Source organism: Ochotona curzoniae, unplaced genomic scaffold (genome assembly GCF_017591425.1).
Source record: "Ochotona curzoniae isolate NIBS_2020 unplaced genomic scaffold, NIBS_Ocur_1.0 scaffold_3223, whole genome shotgun sequence".
Lineage (NCBI taxonomy): Eukaryota > Metazoa > Chordata > Mammalia > Lagomorpha > Ochotonidae > Ochotona > Ochotona curzoniae.
The window spans coordinates 5,654,708-5,676,705 of record NW_024467108.1 but is presented as its reverse complement, the minus strand read 5'-3'; the positions used below and the strand labels follow the sequence as shown (position 1 = coordinate 5,676,705).

General features: G+C 42.2%; 1 protein-coding gene across 2 annotated transcripts; it reads left to right on the top strand.

Moving 5' to 3' along the window:
• Window positions 1–271: 271 nt before the first annotated feature.
• THAP12 (THAP domain containing 12) lies at window positions 272–21,655 on the top strand. Of its 2 annotated transcripts, XM_040963942.1 has the most exons (5): window positions 272–476; window positions 9,419–9,539; window positions 12,936–13,043; window positions 16,631–16,667; window positions 18,889–21,655. In XM_040963942.1, exons 1-5 carry the CDS (start codon window positions 388–390, stop codon window positions 20,820–20,822), a joined length of 2,289 nt encoding a protein of 762 aa, XP_040819876.1. In that variant the 5' UTR covers window positions 272–387; the 3' UTR covers window positions 20,823–21,655. The 2 variants fall into 2 exon arrangements, with proteins under 2 accessions (XP_040819876.1, XP_040819877.1); XM_040963943.1 differs by lacking the exon at window positions 12,936–13,043 and having other exon boundaries at window positions 357–476.
• The last annotated feature ends 343 nt before the right edge of the window (window positions 21,656–21,998 follow it).

The window sequence follows — 21,998 nt, the reverse complement described above, 5'->3', positions numbered from 1 at the left end:
CCCGCAGGCGCACTTCCTTGCGCGTGCCCGCTGCGACGCAGGCGGCGGAGGAAAGGCTGAGGGAAGAGAGGGCACCCCCGGGCGCCGGGGTGCATTGTGGGAAGGAGGCGGCAGCGTCCCGGGCGGGCGGGAGGTGCAGCAGCGGCGGCTGCGGCGGTAAATCCTCCAGGCCGCTCACAGCACTGTGGAGCCGCGTCCCCAGCCCGGCCTCGGACCGCGGCGCCCCTCCTGCCCCTCGCGGCTCCTCGGTCGCCGCCCATCCCCCGCGCGCCGGCCTGGCCGAGCCGGCCGGCCGGCCTGGCTCCCCTCCCCGGCCCCGACGGGCGGGCTGGGCTGCCCTGAGGAGGCGGGGAGGGGAGCAGCGGGCCGGCCGGCGGGCGGGCGACGATGCCGAACTTCTGCGCTGCCCCTAACTGCACGAGGAAGAGCACGCAGTCCGACCTGGCCTTCTTCAGGTTCCCGCGGGATCCGGCCAGGTAAGCGGCGGCGGCCCAGCTCCCGCCGACCCGGGGCAGGCTCGGACCCCGAGGGGGGCACCGCGCGCCGCCGTCCGCCTCGCCCGGGCCGGTCGGGAGCACGTGTGGCCGCGGGGCCCGCACCGCCGAGGTGCTCTGCAGCTGGGGCGGCACGGGGCGCTCTCTCTCCTGGGCTGTCAGAAGGGGGACTTGGACGCCGAGGTGGTAGTCACCGCGGCTCTGCCACCGCCCCGCGCGCTGTGTGTGTTCCCGCTTGCCCAGCTTGTCACCGCGCCGTTTGGATTCCGCACTTGGTTCTCGGGGGATACGGGTGAGGGACCGCTGCCCTGACAGCTCGTAATTAGGGCCGGATAGCGTAGGGGTCTGTGTGCGAGCCATTGGGGATGTGCCCTCCGTCGCTCGTGGGTTTTTGTAAAATGCCTACTATGTGCTGAGCATGAAAGTTAAGTCCTTGGAGATTCGGAGGTGAATGAGATGGTGTCACTTCTTGCAGAAAACGCAATCCATAGAGAGCAGACATCAGCAGCTGATCATAACATGACATGCTCTTGATTAGCTCAGAGCATTATAGAAGGCCTACTGTGTGCTAGGCTTTGCTCTGAAGCCGCGTGGGGGAGGGTACTGATGAATACCTTGAGACACCTGCTACCTTGAAGATTACTTTCTTGTGAGGGGGAACAGATAAGTAAAACTCAGAGTGTCAGGTGCTCAGTACTACACAGAAGAATGCAGCAGTGATTGGAGGGTGGGGGTGCCTAGTAACCGGGGGAGTGCAGTTGATACCTAAGTGGGTAATCAGAGAAGGCCTCACTAAAAAAGGTGAATTTGAGCAAAGACCGGTAGGCAGGGGGGGTCCGCCATGTGGGAAACAGTACAGGTTGACTTGCCAAGACTGGAAAGGGTGTATGTAGTAGATTGTAGTCCATGGGAAGGAAGCACTGTTTTATTCTGAGATGACGGCCTTCAAGCGGAGAGCCTTTGACAGGCTTCCTCGCTGCTGCCTCCTTAGGTTATAGGGCCGCAGAGGTGGAAGCGGGACGACCCGGTAACCCAGATTGGTAGAGATGGTCACCTTTGAGATGGTGTTTGAAGCCAACAGGATTTGGTAAATGAATTGCATGTAGATGGTCAGAGCGGAAGAGGTCAGAGATGAGGTGAGGTTTTTAGAAGTGAGCATCTAGCCTAACGGCTAAGATGCTCGTGTCCCACATCGAAGTTCCTGAGTTTGATATCCAGCTCCAGTTCCTGACCCCAGTTTCCTGCTAATGCAGCGTCCTGCCCCTTGGGTGGGTTATATTACCATCCCTGCTCCGCTTGGTCTGGCCCAGCTTCTGTCATTGGCAGCATCTGAGGAGTAAACTATCAGATGGGAACTCTTTTGCATTTCCAATAAAATAATAATTTAACCTGAGTATTTTCTGAGATAGGGAAAGCTGAGGAGAGAGCAGGTTTGATGGAAAAAGATGCTAAAGTTCGGCTTGGGAATTGTGATGTTTCTAAAGCCTGATACACATTCAAGAATAGATGTGTGTCTTAGAAGTGTGGCAGATATGAGAGCTGAAACCATTTAAGTCTTTATGGGTAAATTTTAATGAACTTGGGTTTGGCACCAGGTTCTTAGGTGTGAAACAAAAAAAGCATGCAATAAAAGGAGAAATAGATGAACTGAACATCATTAAAATTATACTTGTGTGCGTAAAAGGATATTACCAAAAAAACAATTCACAAATACAGCTGATAACCTAATACCTAGAATATATAAAGAATTATGACAATTTAAAAAAAACAGACAACCCAATTTAAAAGTGAGCCAAGGACTTTAAATATTCTCACAAAGAAAAGGTACAAATTGTTAACATCTGTGTATCATTAATTATTAGGGAAATTATATGAAAACTACAAGGAATGACAAACATGGAATAACTAAAAGACTCAACAAAGTTATTCCTAAATGTTTATTCAAAAGATTACAAATTGGTGTTCAAACAAAAAGTAAGTATATGCCTGTTTTTAGAACCACTAGCACAGTTGTCAAGAGATGGAAACAACCTGAATGTCCATTAGTGCATAAATGGATAAACAGCATGTCAATACAGTGGCATGTTATTCTGTCTGAAAAAAGGAGTAAAGTGCTGATAACACGCTAGAGTGATGCTTGACCTTGAAAGCAAGCTAAGTGAAGGAAACCAGTTACCAAAAACCACGTATGACTGTTTCTCTGAAACACTCAGAGTAGCTAAGTCCATGAACACCAAAAGTAAGTCAGTGGTTGATCCAGCCTGGAACAAAAGGGGAGTAGGGGACATTGTGTTAATGTGGAGAGGGTTTCCTCTGGTTGATGAAATGTGTCAAAGCTATCTAGTGGTGACAATTGTATAATATTTTAAATATACCAGTATCCTCTTGATTTTTTAGGGGGGGATAAAATGGCTAATTTTGTGTCATGGAATTTTACCTTAGTTTTTAAAAATAGGGTGTGGACATTTGGCCTGTATTGAAGTGCCTGGGTTTGATTCCTGACTCCAGTTCCCAATTCCTGCTTCCTGCAAATGCAGACCTTGGAAAGCAGCTAGTGATGATTTCAGCTTTGGGACCCTAGCACCTGTGTTGTACACCCAGATTGAGTTCCCGGCCCTGGCTGCAGGCAGTTAGAGGGTGAACCGGTGGATGTGAGTTTGCATTCTCTGTCAAAACTGCACACATGAAACTGTCCTGAGTGAATTGTGGGATGTGTAAGTTAGGATTCAGGTTCTTGTACATTGGGATCGAGGTGTTCTCAGTTACGTTATGAAAGGAATGAGGATTGAGCCCTGAGGCATTCAGAGTGTGTAATGTTCAGGAGAGTAAGGAATTGCTGTTATTCTCGTTATTAGATCTTTATCAGTTGTATTCTTTGCACTTTCTTGATAATGTTCTTTGATACGCAAAGGTTTGAGTTTGATAATGTGCAGTTCATTAGGAGAGTAAGGAATAGCTGGCAAAGAAGAGGAGCCGTCTCCATTAAGCATTGTTTCCTTTTTACCCAAATTTTAGTTCAAAGTAATTGAAAAAAATATTCTTCTGTACTAATTTTTTGAAAGACTTACTTGAGAGGTAAATTTACACAGGAGAAACAGATCTAGCTGCTGGCTCACTCCCTAAATGGCCTCAGTGGCTGGAGCTGGGCTGGTCTGAAGTCAGGAACCTCTTCCAGGTCTCCCACTGCAGGTGCAGGAACAGCTGCTCTCCCAGGCCATTAATAGGGATCTGGATTGGAAGGGAAATCACCCAGACCTAAACCGATGCCGATGCGGGAGGCCTAGCCAGCTGTGCCACAGCACCGGCTCCTGTAGTGTGGCTGTTTTTTTAATTGATTTAATTTTTCCTTACTTTCACCTACTTAAAAGGGTTTGCAGGCTGGAATCAGAGTCGTGGAACTCTGTGTTCCCTTGTTGCCGGGGCCCAAACACCTCCCTGGATGCATTAGCTGCATCAGAAGTGGAGCACTTGGGATTCAAACCTGCCACACACAGCAGCTAAACCAGCTATGCCCCAACATTTCCATTTTTCCCCCACCCTACCCTCCCTACCCACCATGGACACTCTTTTAGATTCCATTTACATAGTAAAGGACATCACCTGTTTTGAATTACAAGTTATTCAGGTGTGTAGTAAAAATGCCCTTTTCACACATAGAAGCACAGCCTATAGAAACTTACAGTCTCAGATTTGAAAGGGCATTTTAGTACTGTGCAGTCTCCTTTGAAATGTTAGAATTCCATCGGCCGCCATGTTTTTTTGGCCTCATTATCCCCTTTGAGAATGTAATGTGAGATAGAGCCCTCATTGGGCCTACACTGTGGAATATCAAGCTAAGCCTCTGCCTGTGGCACCAGCATCCCATATGGGCATGAGACCTGGTGGCTCCACTTGCAATCTAGATCCCTCCCAAAGGGCCTGGGAAGGCAGTGGAGGAAGATGGCCCAAGGCCTTTGGCCTCTACACCCGCCTGAGTTACCTGGAGCAGGCTCCAGGCTCCTAGTTTTGGACCAGCTCTGCTCCAGCTGTCTTAGCCAATTGAGATGTGAATCAGCAGATGGAAGTTCTCTCATTCTCATTCCCTCTCTCTCTCTCGAACTCTTTTACATAAAAATAGATAACTTTTTTTTTTAGATTTATTTATTTTTATTACAAAGTCAGATATACAGAGAGGAGGAGAGACAGAGAGGAAGATTTTCCGGCCAATGATTCACTCCCTAAGTGAGTGCAACGGCCGGTGCTGCGCCGATCCAAAGCCAGGAGCCAGGAACTTCTTCCGGGTCTCCCACATGGGTGCAGGGTCCCAGGGCTTTGGGCCATCCTTGACTGCTTTCCCAGGCCACAAGCAGGGAGCTGGATGGGAAGTGGAGCTGCCAGGATGAGAACCGGCGCCCATATGGGATCCTGGCACGTTCAAGGCGAGGACTTTAGCTGCTAGGCCACGCCGCCAGGCCCAAAAATAGATAAATCTTGAAAGACCCTTACTTGGGGGGGAAAAAAGGTAGATAGAATTTATATTCCACCGCCAGGATGCTTTTGGAGCTTTCACACAGCCCTGGGTATTCCTCACATGGGTCATCCTGAACACCTCCAGGGATACTTCCCTGCGTTGCTAGGCAACACCTGAGGATTCTGGGCAGATTTGACTATTGTTTCTATCTTTTATTGAGTGGATAGCTGCCTCCTTAATTTATGCTTTAAAATTAGAGTTTTCCTCTGTCACTCTAAGCAAGTCTATGTTCTTTTCTATTTAACAGCCATTTGAATATTTCGAGACCAACTTTGACCTTTTTTTTTGAAAGGTTTATTTTTATTGCAAAGTCAGATATACAGAGAGGAAGATTGTCTATTGATTCATTCCTCAAATGACTGCAATGCTGGTGCTGCACCTAGCCGAAGCCAGGAGCCCGGAGCTGCTTCTAGGTCTCCCACACAGGTGCAGAATCCCAACGCCTTGGGCCATCCTTGACTGCTTTCCCCAGGCATGGAGCTGGATGGGAAGTGGGGCTGCTGGGATTAGAACCGGCACCCACATGGAATCTGGTGCATTCCAGGCGATGACTTTTAGCCACTAGGCTACCATGCCAAGCTGACCTTAATTCTTATTTTCAGCATTGCTATTGAGAGTTAATTCACATGCTGCTTGAGTCACCCATTTAAAGTGTATAATTACATTTGGGGAGGCATATTTACATTTTTTTCAAAGATTTATTTATTTGCATTGAAAAATCAGATTTTACAGAAAAAGGAAAGGCAGAGAAAGATCTTCCATTTATTGGTTCACTCCTCAAGTGGCTGCAATGGCCGGAGCTGAGCTGGTTCAAGTCTAAAAGCCGGGAGCCTCTTCTGGGTCTCCCACCCGGATGCTGGGACCGAAGGCCTTGGGCCATCCTCTACTGCTTTCCCAGGCCACAAGCAGGGAGCTGGAAGGGGGGTGGAACAGCCAGGATTTGAACTGTTGCCAATATGGGATCCTGGCGTATGCAAGGCGAGGACTTTAGCCACTAGGCTATTTGTGCTGGGCCCACGCATATTATATTTCTAAAATTTTGGTAAAATAAACAAGAAAAATTGACATTTTAACTTTCTGTCATTTCTATTTGTGTAAGAAGCAAAGAACAGTAAGAAGAGAGTTCCCACCTGCCTGAGAAGCCCAGCAAGGGAGACTTGGCATTCAAACCCAGGCATTCTGTTGTGGAATGCACACATCCCAACTGGCATCTTAACCATTCGACCACACCGCACCCACCAGCCATTTTTAAATGTCAGTGTGCAGTGTCACGATGACATTCCTAGTGTTGTGCAACCATTGCCATTATCTATTTCTAAAACGTTTTCATTACTCCAGCAAAACTGTGGCTGTTAAGCAAGAACTTCCCTTTTTGCTGTTCTCTAACCTTTAATAATCTCTCATGTACTTTCAGTCTTTATGCATGTATCTGTTTTATTTATGATTTATTTATTTTTTTAATTGGAAAGGCAGGTGCTATCAAAAAGTAATGTCTTGACTACAACACAATACCTGCCCCTCATGTGCCTTTTAAAAAAAGTGAAGTAATGAATTCAGCTTAGGATACTGCCATGAAGAGGAAAAACTACAGCTGGAAAACGTGATGGTTCATCTATTTGGTTTTCTGTCACCCATGAAGCCTGGATGGAATTCCTGGCTCCTATCTTAACCTGGCGCAGTCCTAGACTTTTGTAGCATTTGGGGAGTGAATCAGTGGGTGGGGTACCTGTTTCTCTGCTTTCTAATAAATAAAAGAAATATAATAAAAATAAATATTTATTTTGTATTTGAAGATTTATTTAATTCTTCTTTATTTTTTGGAAAGGCAGATCAGATTTACAGAGAAAATGAGAGACAGAAATATCCTATGTCTGCTGGTTCACTCCCCAAGTGGCAGCAACAGCTGGAACTGAGCCAATCCAAAGTCAGGAGCTTCTTCAGGGTTTCACATGGGTGCAGGGTCCCAAGGACTTGGGCCATTCCCTCCTGCTTTCCCTGGCCATAAGCAGGGAGGTGGATTGGCAGTGGAGCAGCTTGGACACTGACTGACACACATATGAAATCCTGGCACTTGCAGTGTGAGTTTTTGGCCGTTCAGCCATAATACTGACCCCAAAAATAATTTTTAACAGCAGCCACTGTCTATGCTTTGATTGTCCTTGGTGGCTGCCTGGTGGCTTCCGGGTCTCCCACGCGGGTGCAGGGTCCCAAAGCTTTGGGCTGTCCTCGACTGCTTTCCCAGGGGAGCTGGAAGGGAAGCGGGACTGCCAGGATTAGAACCGGCGCCCATATGGGATCCCGGGCGTGCAAGGCGAGGACTTAACCACTTGCGCCACCGCGCCAGGCCCCCTGCCCTTGTGTTCTAAGCACCTCCCGGATGCTTCACTTCCTGACACCACTGTGCTAGTAAGTAGGTTTGAAACGTAAAAAGCTTGAGGGGGTAAGGGAAATGCCAGGGCCTATGGAACTCTATCATAAAATGATAATAGGGCCCGATGTGATAGTCTAGCAGCTAAAGTCCTTGCCTTGAACGCGCCAGCATCCCATCTAGGCACTGGTTCTGATCGTGGCAGCCCTGCTTCCCATCCAAGTCCCTGCATGTGGCCTGGGAACGCAGGACTGTCCTTGGGACCCTGCACGCGCATGGGAGACCTGGACTAAGCTCCAGGCTTCATATTGGCTCAGCTCTGGCTGTTATGGCTGCTTGGGAAGTGAACCATTGGATGGAGGATCATCTCTGTCTCTCTTCCTCTCTGTGTATCTGCCTTTCCAATAAAAAAAAAAGATGTTTTTCTGTAGAAGCTATTTAGGTTCTCTGCCTGATGCCCAATATGTTGGTGATTGAATTTGAGTTGCTGCTATTATCAGAAAGCTGTTACACTTTAATTCAGAGATAAAATGGACAGTAGTGCTCTATGTGGGATGAATTTTTAAAAGCTGAATAATATGGCAAATTATTCTATGCTGAGACAGCTTTTTTTAAAGAGATCTATTTATTTATTTATTTTTATTGGAAAGGTGGATATACAGAGGATAGACAGAGAGGAAAATCTTCCGTCCGATGATTCACTCCCCAGGTGAGCGCAACGGGCCAATACTATGCCGATCCGAAGCCAGGAGCCTCTTCCAGGTCTCCCACGCGGGTGCAGGGTCCCAAAGCTTTGGGCCGTCCTCGAGTGCTTTCCCAGGCCACAGGCAGGGAGCTGGATGGGCAATAGAGCTGCCGGGGTTAGAACCGGCACCCACATGGAATCCCGGGCGTGCGAGGCGAGGACTTTAACCACTGCGCCATAGCGCTGGGCCTTGAGACAGCTTTTTAATTTCATGTTTAGATTTTAAAACAAGAAGTGTCTATGTTTTTAACATGATTATGTAAGGGCAACTTTGGTATTATTGTGAAGTAAAATTTGTGGTTGAATGAGGTGCTGTTCAGTTTTGGTGGGGTTTTAGTTTAAGTTTGAAAATCACAATGTTTCACTATGGTTTTTCCATATTTTCAATGAAGGAAGTATAGGGGAGTAGATGGTTGTGCTAAGAAAATACCATGTTACATCATTTAAAAACAATTATGTTCTCAAGTTGGTAGCACAGTTTATTGTGGTGGCAGAATTATTGTGATGTTAGAAAACTTCATTGAGAGTAAAATTAGTTGTGACCTTCAGCAAATTGCTTAACATTCTCATTCCCGTGCTTGGCTGGCTTTGTCTACACAAGGGGGGTATTATGATAATAAGTCCTTTGGAAAGGACTTGAAACAGCACCTGGCTTATGAGTACTTGGTAAGCATTGTCTGTCATTATTATGCAGGGTTTTTCCCCCTTTGTAAATATTTAAGCACAGGGAGAGCATGAACTTTGTCTTGCTCAGTGTCTTCTAATACTTTCTCTGTACTAGGGCGTGTAGACATAGCACTTACAAACTGTGCTGTACATATCTTTGTAAATAATAAATCCTGTTTACAGTAGGACAGATGAGTTTGGTGCTTCCATAAGAAATTCCAGTCATTTCTAGAGTATCTGAGTGTGGATTTCTACAATGATGGTGTTGTTCTCATTCTGAAGAGAATATTAGAGTATTAACCCTTTGGGTTGTGTGCCTTTTGCTTGTATTGCTGCTGACTAAAGTCGTCTCTGATGCTAGAATTTCCTGGGAATTGGAAGACCCACTATTAGCTTAGCTCCTGATTCTGTACATGACTTCAAACAAGCTATTTCTTAATGTTTTCCTTGAAGGATTTGTGCCAAATGATTCCTAAGGTCTCTTCCAACTCTCATTTTGTTATAATCAGCTATTCCAAAATACATTTTGGAGGAGGGGACCACAAGGAATTTGTTGTTTAAAATATGTATTTGCCTTGAAACAGAATGCTGAAATGTAAATATTGAACCATAATTGTATTTTGGTTTTTATATAGATGTCAGAAGTGGGTGGAGAATTGTAGGAGAGCTGACTTAGAAGATAAAACACCTGATCAACTAAATAAACATTATCGATTGTGTGCCAAACACTTTGAGACCTCTATGATCTGTAGAACTGTAAGTAATAAAAGGGTTAGTTTCTCTCCCTCCCTCCCCCCTCTTCCTTCTTTTCTCTTGCTGTGTCTCATGAATTGGAAATGTGAATTTAAAGATATGCCTCTATCCTGCCGCTTTAAGATGAATTCAATTTGGACTGAGCTGTGTTTAGGTTCTTTTACCCTTCTGTTCCTAATGCCCAGTTTCCACTTAGCAGAGGTGATTGATCAGAAAAGCTTAGGTGACTTTGGAAGTGTATGCTTATTTAAGGTAATGTTGATTTTATTTGGAGCAGTTTCTATAGAGCCTTTTTTGAGTGAAATCATATAGGAAGGGAGCTCTTTGTTTTCATGTCTTTGTATGTTCTCTTGGAACCCAACTCTTCATTTTTATTTGCTAGATAAGACAGGAGATCAGGAGACAAATCATACAGGTAAGGTGAAGAAACATTCCTGTCAGTATTGTGCAGTTTCCTGTTATGATCTGTGAACTGTGAGCTTGGCCAAGTCATTTTCCCTCTCTGGACCCCAGTTTCTAATGAGATTAAGTCAAATGGTTTCTGAGATTGAAGACCTTTAGTCTCTTGTGATTCTGCTGTTGCTGTGATTCACAAAAGACACAAATAGAGCAAAATTGCTTGAGAGGAGGCAGATGGAAAATTAGTTAGGAAATAAGTTTTGTTAAAATAATATATTCTTGTTCAGGTATAACTAATGTATCATCTTAGATGTCAGGATAGGCATAACTTGATTTGAAGGTACACTATAAATTATTATGCAGCAATTTATTTTGGTATTTTTTTCAGATACATTTTGCAGAGGCATCAGCAAACTAAAGAATGATTGGGTTATTTTATTTCTCAAAATTGTTCAGGTATAACTAATGTATCATCTTAGATGTCAGGATAGGCATAACTTGATTTGAAGGTACACTATAAATTATTATGCAGCAATTTATTTTGGTATTTTTTTCAGATACATTTTGCAGAGGCATCAGCAAACTAAAGAATGATTGGGTTATTTTATTTCTCAAAATTAATTGAAGCAGATTCTTATGAAGTCATTGGGAGGTGAGCCAATTCCGGTTCATCAGTTTAATCACAATATCTTGAGGGATATTTTTGCCTTTCTATGTCAAGAAGGTAATAGTGATCAAACTAAGAGGTTTCATATACTTAAAGGGCAAACTATTTTTATGTTCTTGACATTTAGTAAAAATATCCCAAATTACTATTTGAAATTCATAAACCATATGCATTTTTGCACTTTTATTTTAATAAGAAATATGGTCCTCTAATTAGATAATCCTAACCAAATTAATGTGAGAAGTTTAAAATTTAGTTCACTTTTGTACTCTTTAGTCAGAGCATAGAACAGAAAGGTGAGCTAGTTTTGTTTTTTAAATTTTTCAGTGATTCTTCAGTCTTGAAGAAATTATATGTGAGAACATGTTCTTTCTCTCCATGTGAAAGTAGATGCTGCAATTAAAAACTAGACCATCTGATATGTGTACCCAGATGTTACGAGTTCCGGCTTCATTATTAGTTTGGCATTTAATGTCTCATCAGTAAACATTCATGGCTAGCTAGCTCAGCTGAAGCCAGATATTTTATTATGTTTCATACTGGGAGTAAGACCATCACTGTATGTTCAAACCTAATTCAGCAAAGATTAATTATTGATACTGAATTAAAATGATCATACATGTGAATTGAATATAACTTTTTGGCATGTGTACTTATAAATATATGTAAACCGGCAATATTTGTCATCCAAATAATTCTATTTTCTGATATACAATATTTTTGTTCTATTTGGAAACAGCTAATTCAGTTATTTTTTGATTTTAAGGATTCATTAAATATTCCCTCATCTAATAATTGGTGCACTATCAAGAGTGGACTGTATGTGTGTATGCCTGCCTGCTTGGGGGGGGGGGGATTTGCTCAGTGATAAACATGGGAAGCTTTGAGTCTTCGTTTTTGCTTTCTTGAATGATTGTGTCTCTAGTCAATTCCTGATTTAGACTCCTTGGTAGATCCAGGCTCATTAGCCCAGCACTCAAAGCTGAGTGTCTTTAAACAGTCAGTCTTTCTGCTTGTGTTTTCTGTGCTGCATGAGATTGAATAGTATTCCAAATGGAAATTCTTCCTGAAGGGTTTCAGCAACTCCTTGGATAAAGCCCAGGATAGCATATTCCATGTGATCTGTGTTCTTCCTTTATTTCTTGCTAGCCTTCCCTCCCTGGGTGAAAGCACTTATTGTTTCTTTGGCATATCATTTGAACATGTCTTAATAGTTAGCTTTAGGCTAAGCATTGCTCCCAAGAAGGCTTTTTTTGATTGAAATGTTACTTGTATTTTTTCTTAATAATTGCAAATTCAAGCAAGAAATGAAAGGCACTGTTTGAATTAACTGGGGGGAATGTAATGGCAGTTATTTATCTGTCACTCTCCCTCTTCATAAACTCTTGTCCTTACCAGCCTGCTGGGCTTACTGTGGAAGACTGGCATCATCTGAGGACCTTCCCAGCTTCCAGCCAGGTTGAATTGTGTTAAAAAGTAGTATAGAGAAGGATCATCTTCCAATTAAGGTCATTAGAACCTGGAAAAGAAATTTAAAATACCTACGTGTATATCATGTGAGAGATGATTTCAAGTGAAATATGAATCCATTTTTAGTTTAGAAGTTATATCTTGTGTTAAAATGTAAAATATAACCCATCAAATGGTTGTTTTGAATTACTTAAGATAATGTTTAAAAAACAGATTTGTAAAAGTACAGATGGTATAACTGAAATGGCAAGTGTAATAATCATTGATATGTAAGTGATTTAATTTGAGGAAATGTTAATCTAGTTCAATACCTTAAATTTACTTAGACGAGGAAACTAGGATCCAAAAGGGGAAAGTAATTTAGCCAGGGCCTCTTAGTGAGTCACTGGAAGCTTGGACTAGTTTGTAAGTCTACTGGGTCCAAGTTCAATATTTACATTGTGCCTTGATGCTTTTCAAAAATGCTTGTATTAGCAGATATGTGATGAACAGCAGGTAAAGGAGGGAAACCGTTTTATAGGACTTACAGGTGGATAGAATATTTGGTAGATTTGTGTTTCTTGTAGCTTTGGTGGACTCATGGGAGGACAAGACATATAAAATAGCTGAGGGACTAAACTAGAAATGGTTATATAAAATACAAATACATTTTTTATACCTGCCGTCAGTTGATGCCTTAATTTGTAATAAGATTACCAAACAGGCAAATATAAAAATAGATTACCCTGAACTAATATCAAATTCTGCCACTCTGCATATTGTAGAGGTGAAATTGAAGAAATACTGGGGAAACCATTAACATAAAATTTTATATGTAATACATTCTGAAAGGCTATCTCTGAATTGACGCTTTTCTTTTTCAGAGTCCTTATAGAACGGTTCTTCGAGACAATGCAATACCAACAATATTTGATCTTACCAGTCATTTGAACAATCCTCACAGTAGACACAGAAAACGAATAAAAGAATTGGTAGGTCTATACACTTTCAGCTTTCCTGCCCTTTAGTACTGTGAAATCAGTTTTTATGTTAAATTAATCCAGTTAACTCTGTTTCAAAGGTAGCATAATAGGAAGTGAATGCAAAGAGGAAATGCATAAATGTTTAGGCATGAAGATTCTATCACTGTTAAATACTGGCAGCTTGCTCAATTTTAAAGTCTGCATATATGACGTAATTAATGCATGCTTTTTTTTTCTTTTGATATCCTTCAGTCCTGTTGATTGAAACCTAGCTATATTTTGTTGGTTTTATGAACAAAATTAAATTATTCAGACTTTTCAGTCCATGGCTTTCTATTGTTTTTGCCATTAGCAAGGCCCTTCTATTTTCTTAATATTTCCATTCCTCCTCTATTTGTTAGTATCCATGCTAGTGTATTTAAAATGTCATATCAACTCAGTCTGTGTTTTTAATCAATTATCTAATTTTTGTTAAATTCTTCTGTTGTTTTTTTTTTTTTAAGGTTTATTTATTTATTGGAAAGTCAGATATACAGAGAGGAGGAGAGACAGAGAGGAAGATCTTCCATCCGGTGATTCACTCCCCAAGTGACCACAATGGTCGATACTATGCCGATCTGAAGCCAGGATCCAGGAACTTCTTCCAGGTCTCCCACACGGGTGCAGGGTCCCAAGGCTTTGGGCCGTCCTCGACTGCTTTCCCAGGCCACAAGCAGGAGCTGCCAGGATTAGAACCAGCTGCCATAAGGGATCCCGGTGCGTTCAAGGCGAGGACTTTAGCTGCTAGGCCACGGCGCTGGGCCCAGTTCTTCTGGTTTTTAAAATTTATTTTTTTAACATTTATTCTTATTGGAAACGTAGATAAGATTTATGGAGAGGCGAGACAGATCTTCCATCCACTGATTCCTTCCCCCAAATGGCTGCAATGCATGGAGCTGAACCAATTTAAAGCTAGAAGTCAAGAGCTTCTTCCAGGTTTCCCATGCAACTGCAAAGTCCCTAGGCTTTTGGCCATCCTCTGCTGCTTTCCCAGGTCACAAGCAGGGAATTGTATGGGAAATGGAGCAGCCAGGGATCCTGGCATGTGCAAGGCAAGAATTTGACCACTGAGCTGTTTGCACTGTGCCCTATGTTTACTTTTTATCCTTAACATCTTGCCTGGTATCTACCAGTGATCTGTCTTTATTTTTCCCCTTATAGAAACTAGTTTTCTCCACATAGTCTGTTAATTGTTTCATTTTTTTCAACTCCAGAGCTATAAAATGCCACCTCTTGGCGTTATATGCAAGGCATTTTCTGGGAGCACTATTGAATCCACTGAGTGATTTTGTCTATTTACATCTGTGCCATACTAGTTTCATTACTGTGGCTTTGTAATTTATTTTCAGAGAGTGTTTTATTCTTTTTCAAAACTTAGAACTATATATGGGCTTTGTTCCTTCATACATAAGTTTGACAATCTGTTAGGATAAATTGGAAATCCTGTTGGGATTTTTGCTATAATTTTTTTTACTATAATTTTTTTTTTACTTAATATTTTTCTAATATTCATTGCGTCTGTGAATAAGAAAAAAATTGCAATCACTTAACAGCTGTCATTCACAAAACTGAATACTTGTTCCTTAAATATGTTAAGGAGCAAAGAAAGTAAAAATTTGGGGTCAGACATTGGATCCCCCCATTCTATATCAGAGTACCTTTCCAGGTTCAAGTCCTTATTCAGCTGGCAATTTAGCATTCTCCTGCTGTGTCCCCTAGGAGGCAGCATGCCTTAAGTGTTTGAGCTTTTACCACCTATATGGAAAACCTGGTTTGAGTTCTTGGCTCCGTGTTGGCCCCAGCCCAGTTTCATATATTTATTCTTGGCACTTGGGGAGTGAGCCAGTGAATAGATCTCTATTTTTGTCTTTTGGCCTTCCAAACAAATAAAATTTAAGGGTTGTTCTTTTTCTTTTCTCTTCTTTTTTTTTTTAAGATTTATTTTATTTGAAAGCCAGATACACAGACAGGAGGAGAGACAGAGAGGAAGGTCTTCTGTCCTCTGATTCACTCCTCAAGCGGCCGCAGTGGCCGGAGCTGTGCCAATCTGAAGCCAGGAGCCCAGAGTCTCTTCCAGGTCTCCCATACAGGTGCAGGGTCCCAAGGCTTTGGGTTGTCCTTGACTACTTTCCCAGGCCACAAGCAGGGAGCTGGGTTAGAACTGACGCCCATATGGGATTCCAGCGCATTCAAGGCGAGGACTTTAGCCCCTAGGCTACCGTTCCTGACCCTCTTTTTTTGGGGGCGGGGGGTGGGATGGTTGTTGCAGTTCTTTTTAAAAATGTGTGCATTTTTCTTTAGATTACTACAAATACGTTATAATTCTTGTTAATGTAGAGTATACGTCTGGTTTTCAGCAGTTTTGTAGAACTTTTTTTTTTAAGATTTATTTGTTTTTATTGGAAAATCTGATTTACAGAGAGGAGAGACAGAAAAGCCAGGAGCCAGGAACTTCTGGATCTCCACATGTGTGCAGGGGCCAACCATTTGGACCATTCTCTGTTACTTTCCTGGGCACCAGATTGGAAGTAGAGCAACCAGATCTTGAACTGATTTCCATATGGGATGCCAGCACCACAAGTAGAAGCTTTACTTGCTATACCACAGCGCTGGCCCCTAGAATGTTTTCTTTATAGTTGACATTTTAAGCTTTGTTAAACTATATGTAGATGTGATATTTGGTTTTCTGATCTATACTGTTTATACCACTGTACATATGAAGATTTGCATTTAAATTCATTTTTTATTTCTTTATACATGTTTTCCCCTGCGTTTATTTCTGTTTCTTCTCACAGATGAAGACTGGCAAGACAGTCTTCCATGTCATTTGTTTTTTTGTGTGTCTTTTTGATTTTAGTAATAATATGTAACAAAGGTGAGAAACTCAGCCACTTCCTGGTGTGTAGCCATGACTTCTCTGTGCCATGTCGCTCAGGGAACCTCATATCTTAGAGCATGCCCTTCCAGATCTGCCTGCTTACGGGATGAAGATAGTGTAGACTGAGCACCATGTCCAGTTGGCCCAACTATCATGGCTTTGTTGCTCTCCTACCACAGACAAGTAACCAGGGAGATGGTGGTTATGGTGTCAGTATCACAGAGGGTCCCTGTACTGGCATCTTGTTGCCCTCTGCTCCCAAGGATTGCTCTTTATTTCTGGTTAAGGTCTGGGGTTCAGTAACCTGCCAGCTATGTGACATTTCCAGGGATGGATAGTGAATGATTTACATCTTCTTGAATTTAACTGCCAAGTGTCATGGCATACTCGCATGCTTTTCTTAGCCAGTAAACACATGTAACACAAATTATGATGAATTAGGGAGGAACTAAATTAATGATGTACTTGCTCCTTTATTATAATATTGGAGTCAATAGCAAATTATTGTTTTGGTTTTGTCATCATCTGTCTTTGTGAAGAATGTGTTCCATATAAAGAGTTTCTGCTCTTGGAAGGGGACTAAATTTATCTGAAAATAGACAGATTATTTGTGAAGCTGAAGCAATACACAGTGGAGGTCAGTTCTCTTAAAGATGGCTTGTTTTTTCTTGTCATTTAGAGCGAAGATGAAATCAGGACACTGAAACAGAAAAAAAGTAAGTGATAATGTTAATGACTCAACTTCTGAATGCCTTTTAAAAAGGCCTTGACCTGGTAAGGACAAATAAATATGTTTTATGTCCAAAATCTGCTTTGAGAATGGTTGGAAGAATGTGGTCAGCTCTTGTTCTGTAGTCTGAAATTGTCTGTGAAGCTGAAGTCTTAGTTCAGTTTGTTCTTACTGAGTGCTGCTGTGCCACCCCCTCAAGATGGTTGCCATTAGAGCAGGATCAGGCTCACAAATAGGAGCCTTTCCCTATTGTAGGAAAGGAGTGACAGCAATAAGGACAGGCACTAAGTCTCCATCCACCCAATTTGTGGGCTAGAATATGCTCTTGGTAAATGTGGAAGGAATCCACATTGGGGAGCCCTGTGCAGCATTGATCATGGTGCTCACAGCGGCCTGTCCACAGAGCCAATGCCTGAGCCTTGGTACAGGAGACCTTGGAGCTGCACTTGTCCCTGTCAGCTGATTGCTACTGCTCCTTGTGCTTCAGAACCTCTTATTGCTATTATCAATCATTTTTTTAAGTGTATCTATCTATCTATCTGAAAGGCAGAGTTACCAATAGAGAGACAGTTATTTTCCATTTGTTTGCTCACTTCTCAAATAACAATGCCAGTGCTGGGCCAGGCTGAAGACAGGAGCCCAGAGCTCAATCTGGGTCTCCCACCTGGATGACAATGGCCCAGGTTTCTGGTTCATCTTCGACTGCCTTCTCGGGCACATCAGAGAGCTGGATTAAAAGCAGAACAGCAGGGACTTGAACTGGTACTTATAAAGGATGTCAGCATTACAGGCAACTGTTTAACCTGATATGCCATGATGCCTACTCCCATCTTTGTGAGGTATTGACAGTAGGAACCCACTGAGATTGGTAGGAAGGAGGTACTGTTGATCCAGTTTCCTGAGTGTAGAGCACTCTGTTGGATTAAAGAAGGTATCACTGGAGGGCCACAAGGCCATTTACCTATGTCTGGAAAGGTGCCCCCAGAGAGAGACTTAATGTTCACTTTATATTGCTTGTGCTTTAGTGAGCTTGAAAATATGAAAACAGGTAGAATTAGTATTTGTTGTTTGGAAGTAGAGCAGTAATGGAGGGGAGAGGTGGAAAAAGGAGGGAGGAAAGGAGAGGGTGGGAGACGGCAGTCAGGGAATGTCTAGGGTAACCTCTTGCTTTCAGCTTAGGAAGACCCACGTCATACAGAACTGCTGCTCTGTAATATATGTGATGGATGGGGATTACATTTTAGTTGAGAGTTGAGGGCAGAGTCTTCTCTGCCTGAGTTGAAGGGCCTGGGATGCATGGAAGCATAGCTTACACAGGCTCTGGTCTGACTAGATCTTGCTTCATAAGAGGACAGCTGTCTTTCCAGTTGCACCTTAATGGTGCTTTTGCTGGAGAATTTCAACAGCCTGTTGGTGTCCTCCTTACCTCTGTCATCATCAAATGTAACTTTGTTCTGAGTCTTTTTCTGCTGTGATCCCTTGCCCCATACTGCACAGCTTTCCGCATTGATGTCATAGTTTTGTGTTCCAAGAACTAGGTTCTAACCAGTCCTCAGATTGGAGTTCTTCTACCAGGAACACCTGTATGATGGGTGGGATGCTTTACTTGTAAGTCCTCGGTTTTACATTGAGCTAGGAGGGAAGAGGTTTAGGCTAAAGTTTTTAATGCTAGACCCAAATATTATGTGAACTACTTTATATCACATTGGTTTGGATAGCTGTTTCATCCTCCATAAAAGGGTAAGGTTTAATCATTTGATAGAAGTAGCAGCAGGATGAACCAGCCAGCAAGATGAGCTTGGATTTCTCTTCCATCCTGCTAACCATGTCTGTGACCTTGAACAAGTTACTTTCTGCCTCCCTTTGTCAAACTTGTCACCCACCTGAACAAAGAATAAAGTGAAACGCCAAACACGGTACATAGTTTTGAGTTCTCCCTTGGTGCATTTATTTTGTGTAAGATGAACCACCTTATAAACAGTTGCTTCTCTTTCATGACAGCACAGGATTAGAGGGGGTCTGTTGGCAGTGTTTGCCTCCCACTAGAGTATACTTTGTTGTAATCTTTACATCCTAGTCTGTGGTCCAGTAGTTGCCCTGTGGATGTTGAATGAATGAGTTTGTGAATTTTAAATATTTAGCCAATCAAATTGCTTTCCAGTATGATTCTTCATGACCCTGCTTATCAAATTAATTCTGTTTTCCAGTTGATGAAACTTCTGAACAAGAACAAAGGCATAAAGAAACAAACAACAGCAATGCTCAGAACCCCAGTGCACAAGAAGGGGGCGATGAGCAAGATGAAGACATTTTACCTTTAACTCTTGAGGAGAAGGAAAACAAGGAATATTTAAAGTCTTTGTTTGAAATTTTGATTCTTATGGGCAAACAAAACATACCTCTGGATGGCCATGAAGCTGATGAAATCCCAGAAGGTCTCTTTACTCCTGATAACTTTCAAGCTCTGCTGGAGTGCCGGATAAATTCTGGCGAAGAAGTCCTGAGGAAGCGCTTTGAGACCACAGCTGTTAACACACTGTTCTGTTCCAAGACACAGCAGAAGCAGATGCTGGAGATCTGTGAGAGCTGCATTCGCGAAGAAACGCTCAGGGAAGTGAGAGACTCTCACTTCTTCTCCATTATCACCGATGACGTAGTAGACATAGCAGGAGAAGAGCACCTGCCCGTGTTGGTGAGGTTCGTAGATGAATCTCACAACCTGAGAGAGGAATTTGTGGGCTTCCTGCCTTACGAAGCTGATGCAGAGATTTTGGCTGTGAAATTTCACACTACGATAACTGAGAAGTGGGGGCTAAATATGGAATATTGCCGTGGCCAGGCTTATATTGTGTCCAGTGGATTTTCTTCCAAGATGAAAGTTGTTGCTTCTAGACTTTTAGAGAAATATCCCCAAGCTGTCTACACACTCTGTTCTTCCTGTGCCTTAAATATGTGGTTGGCAAAATCAGTGCCTGTTATGGGAGTATCTGTTGCATTGGGAACAATTGAGGAAGTCTGTTCTTTTTTCCATCGATCACCACAGCTGCTGCTAGAACTTGACAATGTAATTTCCGTTCTTTTTCAAAATAATGAAGAAAGAGGCAAAGAGCTGAAGGAAATTTGCCATTCTCAGTGGACAGTCAGGCATGATGTTTTTGAAATTCTTGTGGACCTTCTGCAAGCACTTGTTTTATGTTTAGATGGGATAAATAGTGATACAAATATTAGATGGAATAACTATGTAGCTGGCCGAGCATTTGTACTCTGTAGTGCAGTCACAGATTTTGATTTCATTGTTACCATAGTTGTTCTAAAAAATGTCTTATCTTTCACAAGAGCCTTTGGGAAAAATCTCCAGGGCCAAACTTCTGATGTCTTCTTTGCAGCCAGTAGCTTGACGGCAGTCCTGCATTCACTGAACGAAGTAATGGAAAATATTGAAGTGTATCATGAATTCTGGTTTGAGGAAGCTACAAACTTGGCAACCAAGCTTGATATTCAGATGAAACTCCCTGGGAAATTCCGCAGGGCACAGCAAGGCAACTTGGAGTCTCAACTAAGTTCCGAAAGTTACTATAAAGAAACCCTAAGTGTTCCAACGGTGGAGCACATTATTCAGGAGCTTAAAGATATATTCTCCGAGCAGCACCTCAAAGCTCTTAAATGCTTATCTCTGGTACCCTCGGTCATGGGGCAACTCAAATTCAACACATCAGAGGAGCACCATGCTGACATGTACAGAAGTGACTTACCCAATCCTGACACACTCTCTGCTGAGCTTCATTGTTGGAGAATCAAGTGGAAGCACAGAGGCAAAGATATAGAGCTTCCGTCCACCATTTATGAGGCCCTCCATCTGCCTGACATCAAGTTTTTTCCTAATGTGTATGCCTTACTGAAGGTGCTGTGTATACTTCCTGTGATGAAGGTTGAGAATGAGCGCTATGAAAATGGACGAAAGCGTCTCAAAGCATACTTGAGGAACACTTTAACAGACCAAAGGTCAAGCAACTTGGCTTTGCTTAATATAAATTTTGATATAAAACATGATCTAGACTTAATGGTGGATACTTACATAAAACTCTATACAACTAAGTCAGAGCTTCCTACAGATAATTCAGAACCCGTTGAAAATATTTAGAGACTTTAAAAATATACTTTCTCTTACACTTGATAAATGTAGGCCAATTAATCGATGAATATCTGCCTATAGGCCTCCCATTGAATACATTAGCCATCGATAATCTCCCTAATTAAAATGGCTGCTGTTAAAACTCCTGTGCTTGGACAACCTCTCAGTTCTTCCAGAAAGCAGCTTTGGAAGTGCCGTGTTCCACTTCTGGGTGTCTGGTGGTGGCACACTGGAAATAGCTGAGTCATTTTAGACATTTATTACTATGGATCCATTTGTCAGGTTTAAGTTAGTAATGTTTTGAAGAGATAAATATTGAGGAGGTGTGGGGAAAGGAATAGATTTTAAGAGATTTGCAATGAAGCCCACGATTGACTTTTAGACTACTAGGAGTTTTGACTAACAGGTGTTAAAAATCCGTAATGGATAATTACCAGAGGGAAGTTAGTGATCTCCCCACATGAGGATTTCAGTATCAATTTGTGTTGATCAAATGTACCTAAAGGAGTAAGTGAGCAGTGGAAAGCCCTGCCCATGTCATTCCACATCTAGATGTTGCTGTTTACATTCCTTTGTTGAGCCTACATCTCAGCAGGTTTATGTTGAACATTTGTGTTTAATTTTAAGACAGGGCCAGGGGTCGTGGATACTGAAAGCTGACTTTTCCTCTTTTTCCATGACTGCTGCTTTGTCTTGATTTATAAGCAAAACCTGGAAAACCTACAAAAGGAAATGTTTTGTGGTTTATCTAGAAATAATACAGAAAATATTGCTATTATTTTTGGTGAAGAAAATCAATTTTGTATAGTTTATTTCAATCTAAATAAAATGTGAATTTTGTTTAAAAGTGTTTAAATTTTTAAATATGTTTTGGTGGGGTCAAACAGTTGTGACAAATTCTTTAGAAATATGAGGGTAGCAGCTTCCAGAGCAAGTTGTTTTATTTTTGGTGTGTGGTTTACTACTTGAGATATAGAAAAACATTTTAATTAAGAAATTACTAGTTGTAAGACAGTTTTTTTTTTAATATTGTGTATATGCACTGATATAAATTGTCCTGGTTTATGTCAGTTGATGAATTGAATTGCAGAGCTTTCGTTGAATTAACTTATGTTGTAGTAAGTTAGTGCTGTTTGAACCTCAGAAGCTTCACAGGGTGTTTGCTGGCGGGCCAGCCCTTAATGA

Bases quoted from the DNA above. Each gene is read 5' to 3' on its own strand.
- THAP12 (XM_040963942.1), top strand. From the start codon at position 388: ATGCCGAACTTCTGCGCTGCCCCTAACTGCACGAGGAAGAGCACGCAG. The intron at 9,540-12,935 runs GTAAGTAATAAA...TTTCTTTTTCAG, and splicing joins CCTCTATGATCTGTAGAACT to AGTCCTTATAGAACGGTTCT. The intron at 13,044-16,630 runs GTAGGTCTATAC...CTTGTCATTTAG, and splicing joins GAAAACGAATAAAAGAATTG to AGCGAAGATGAAATCAGGAC.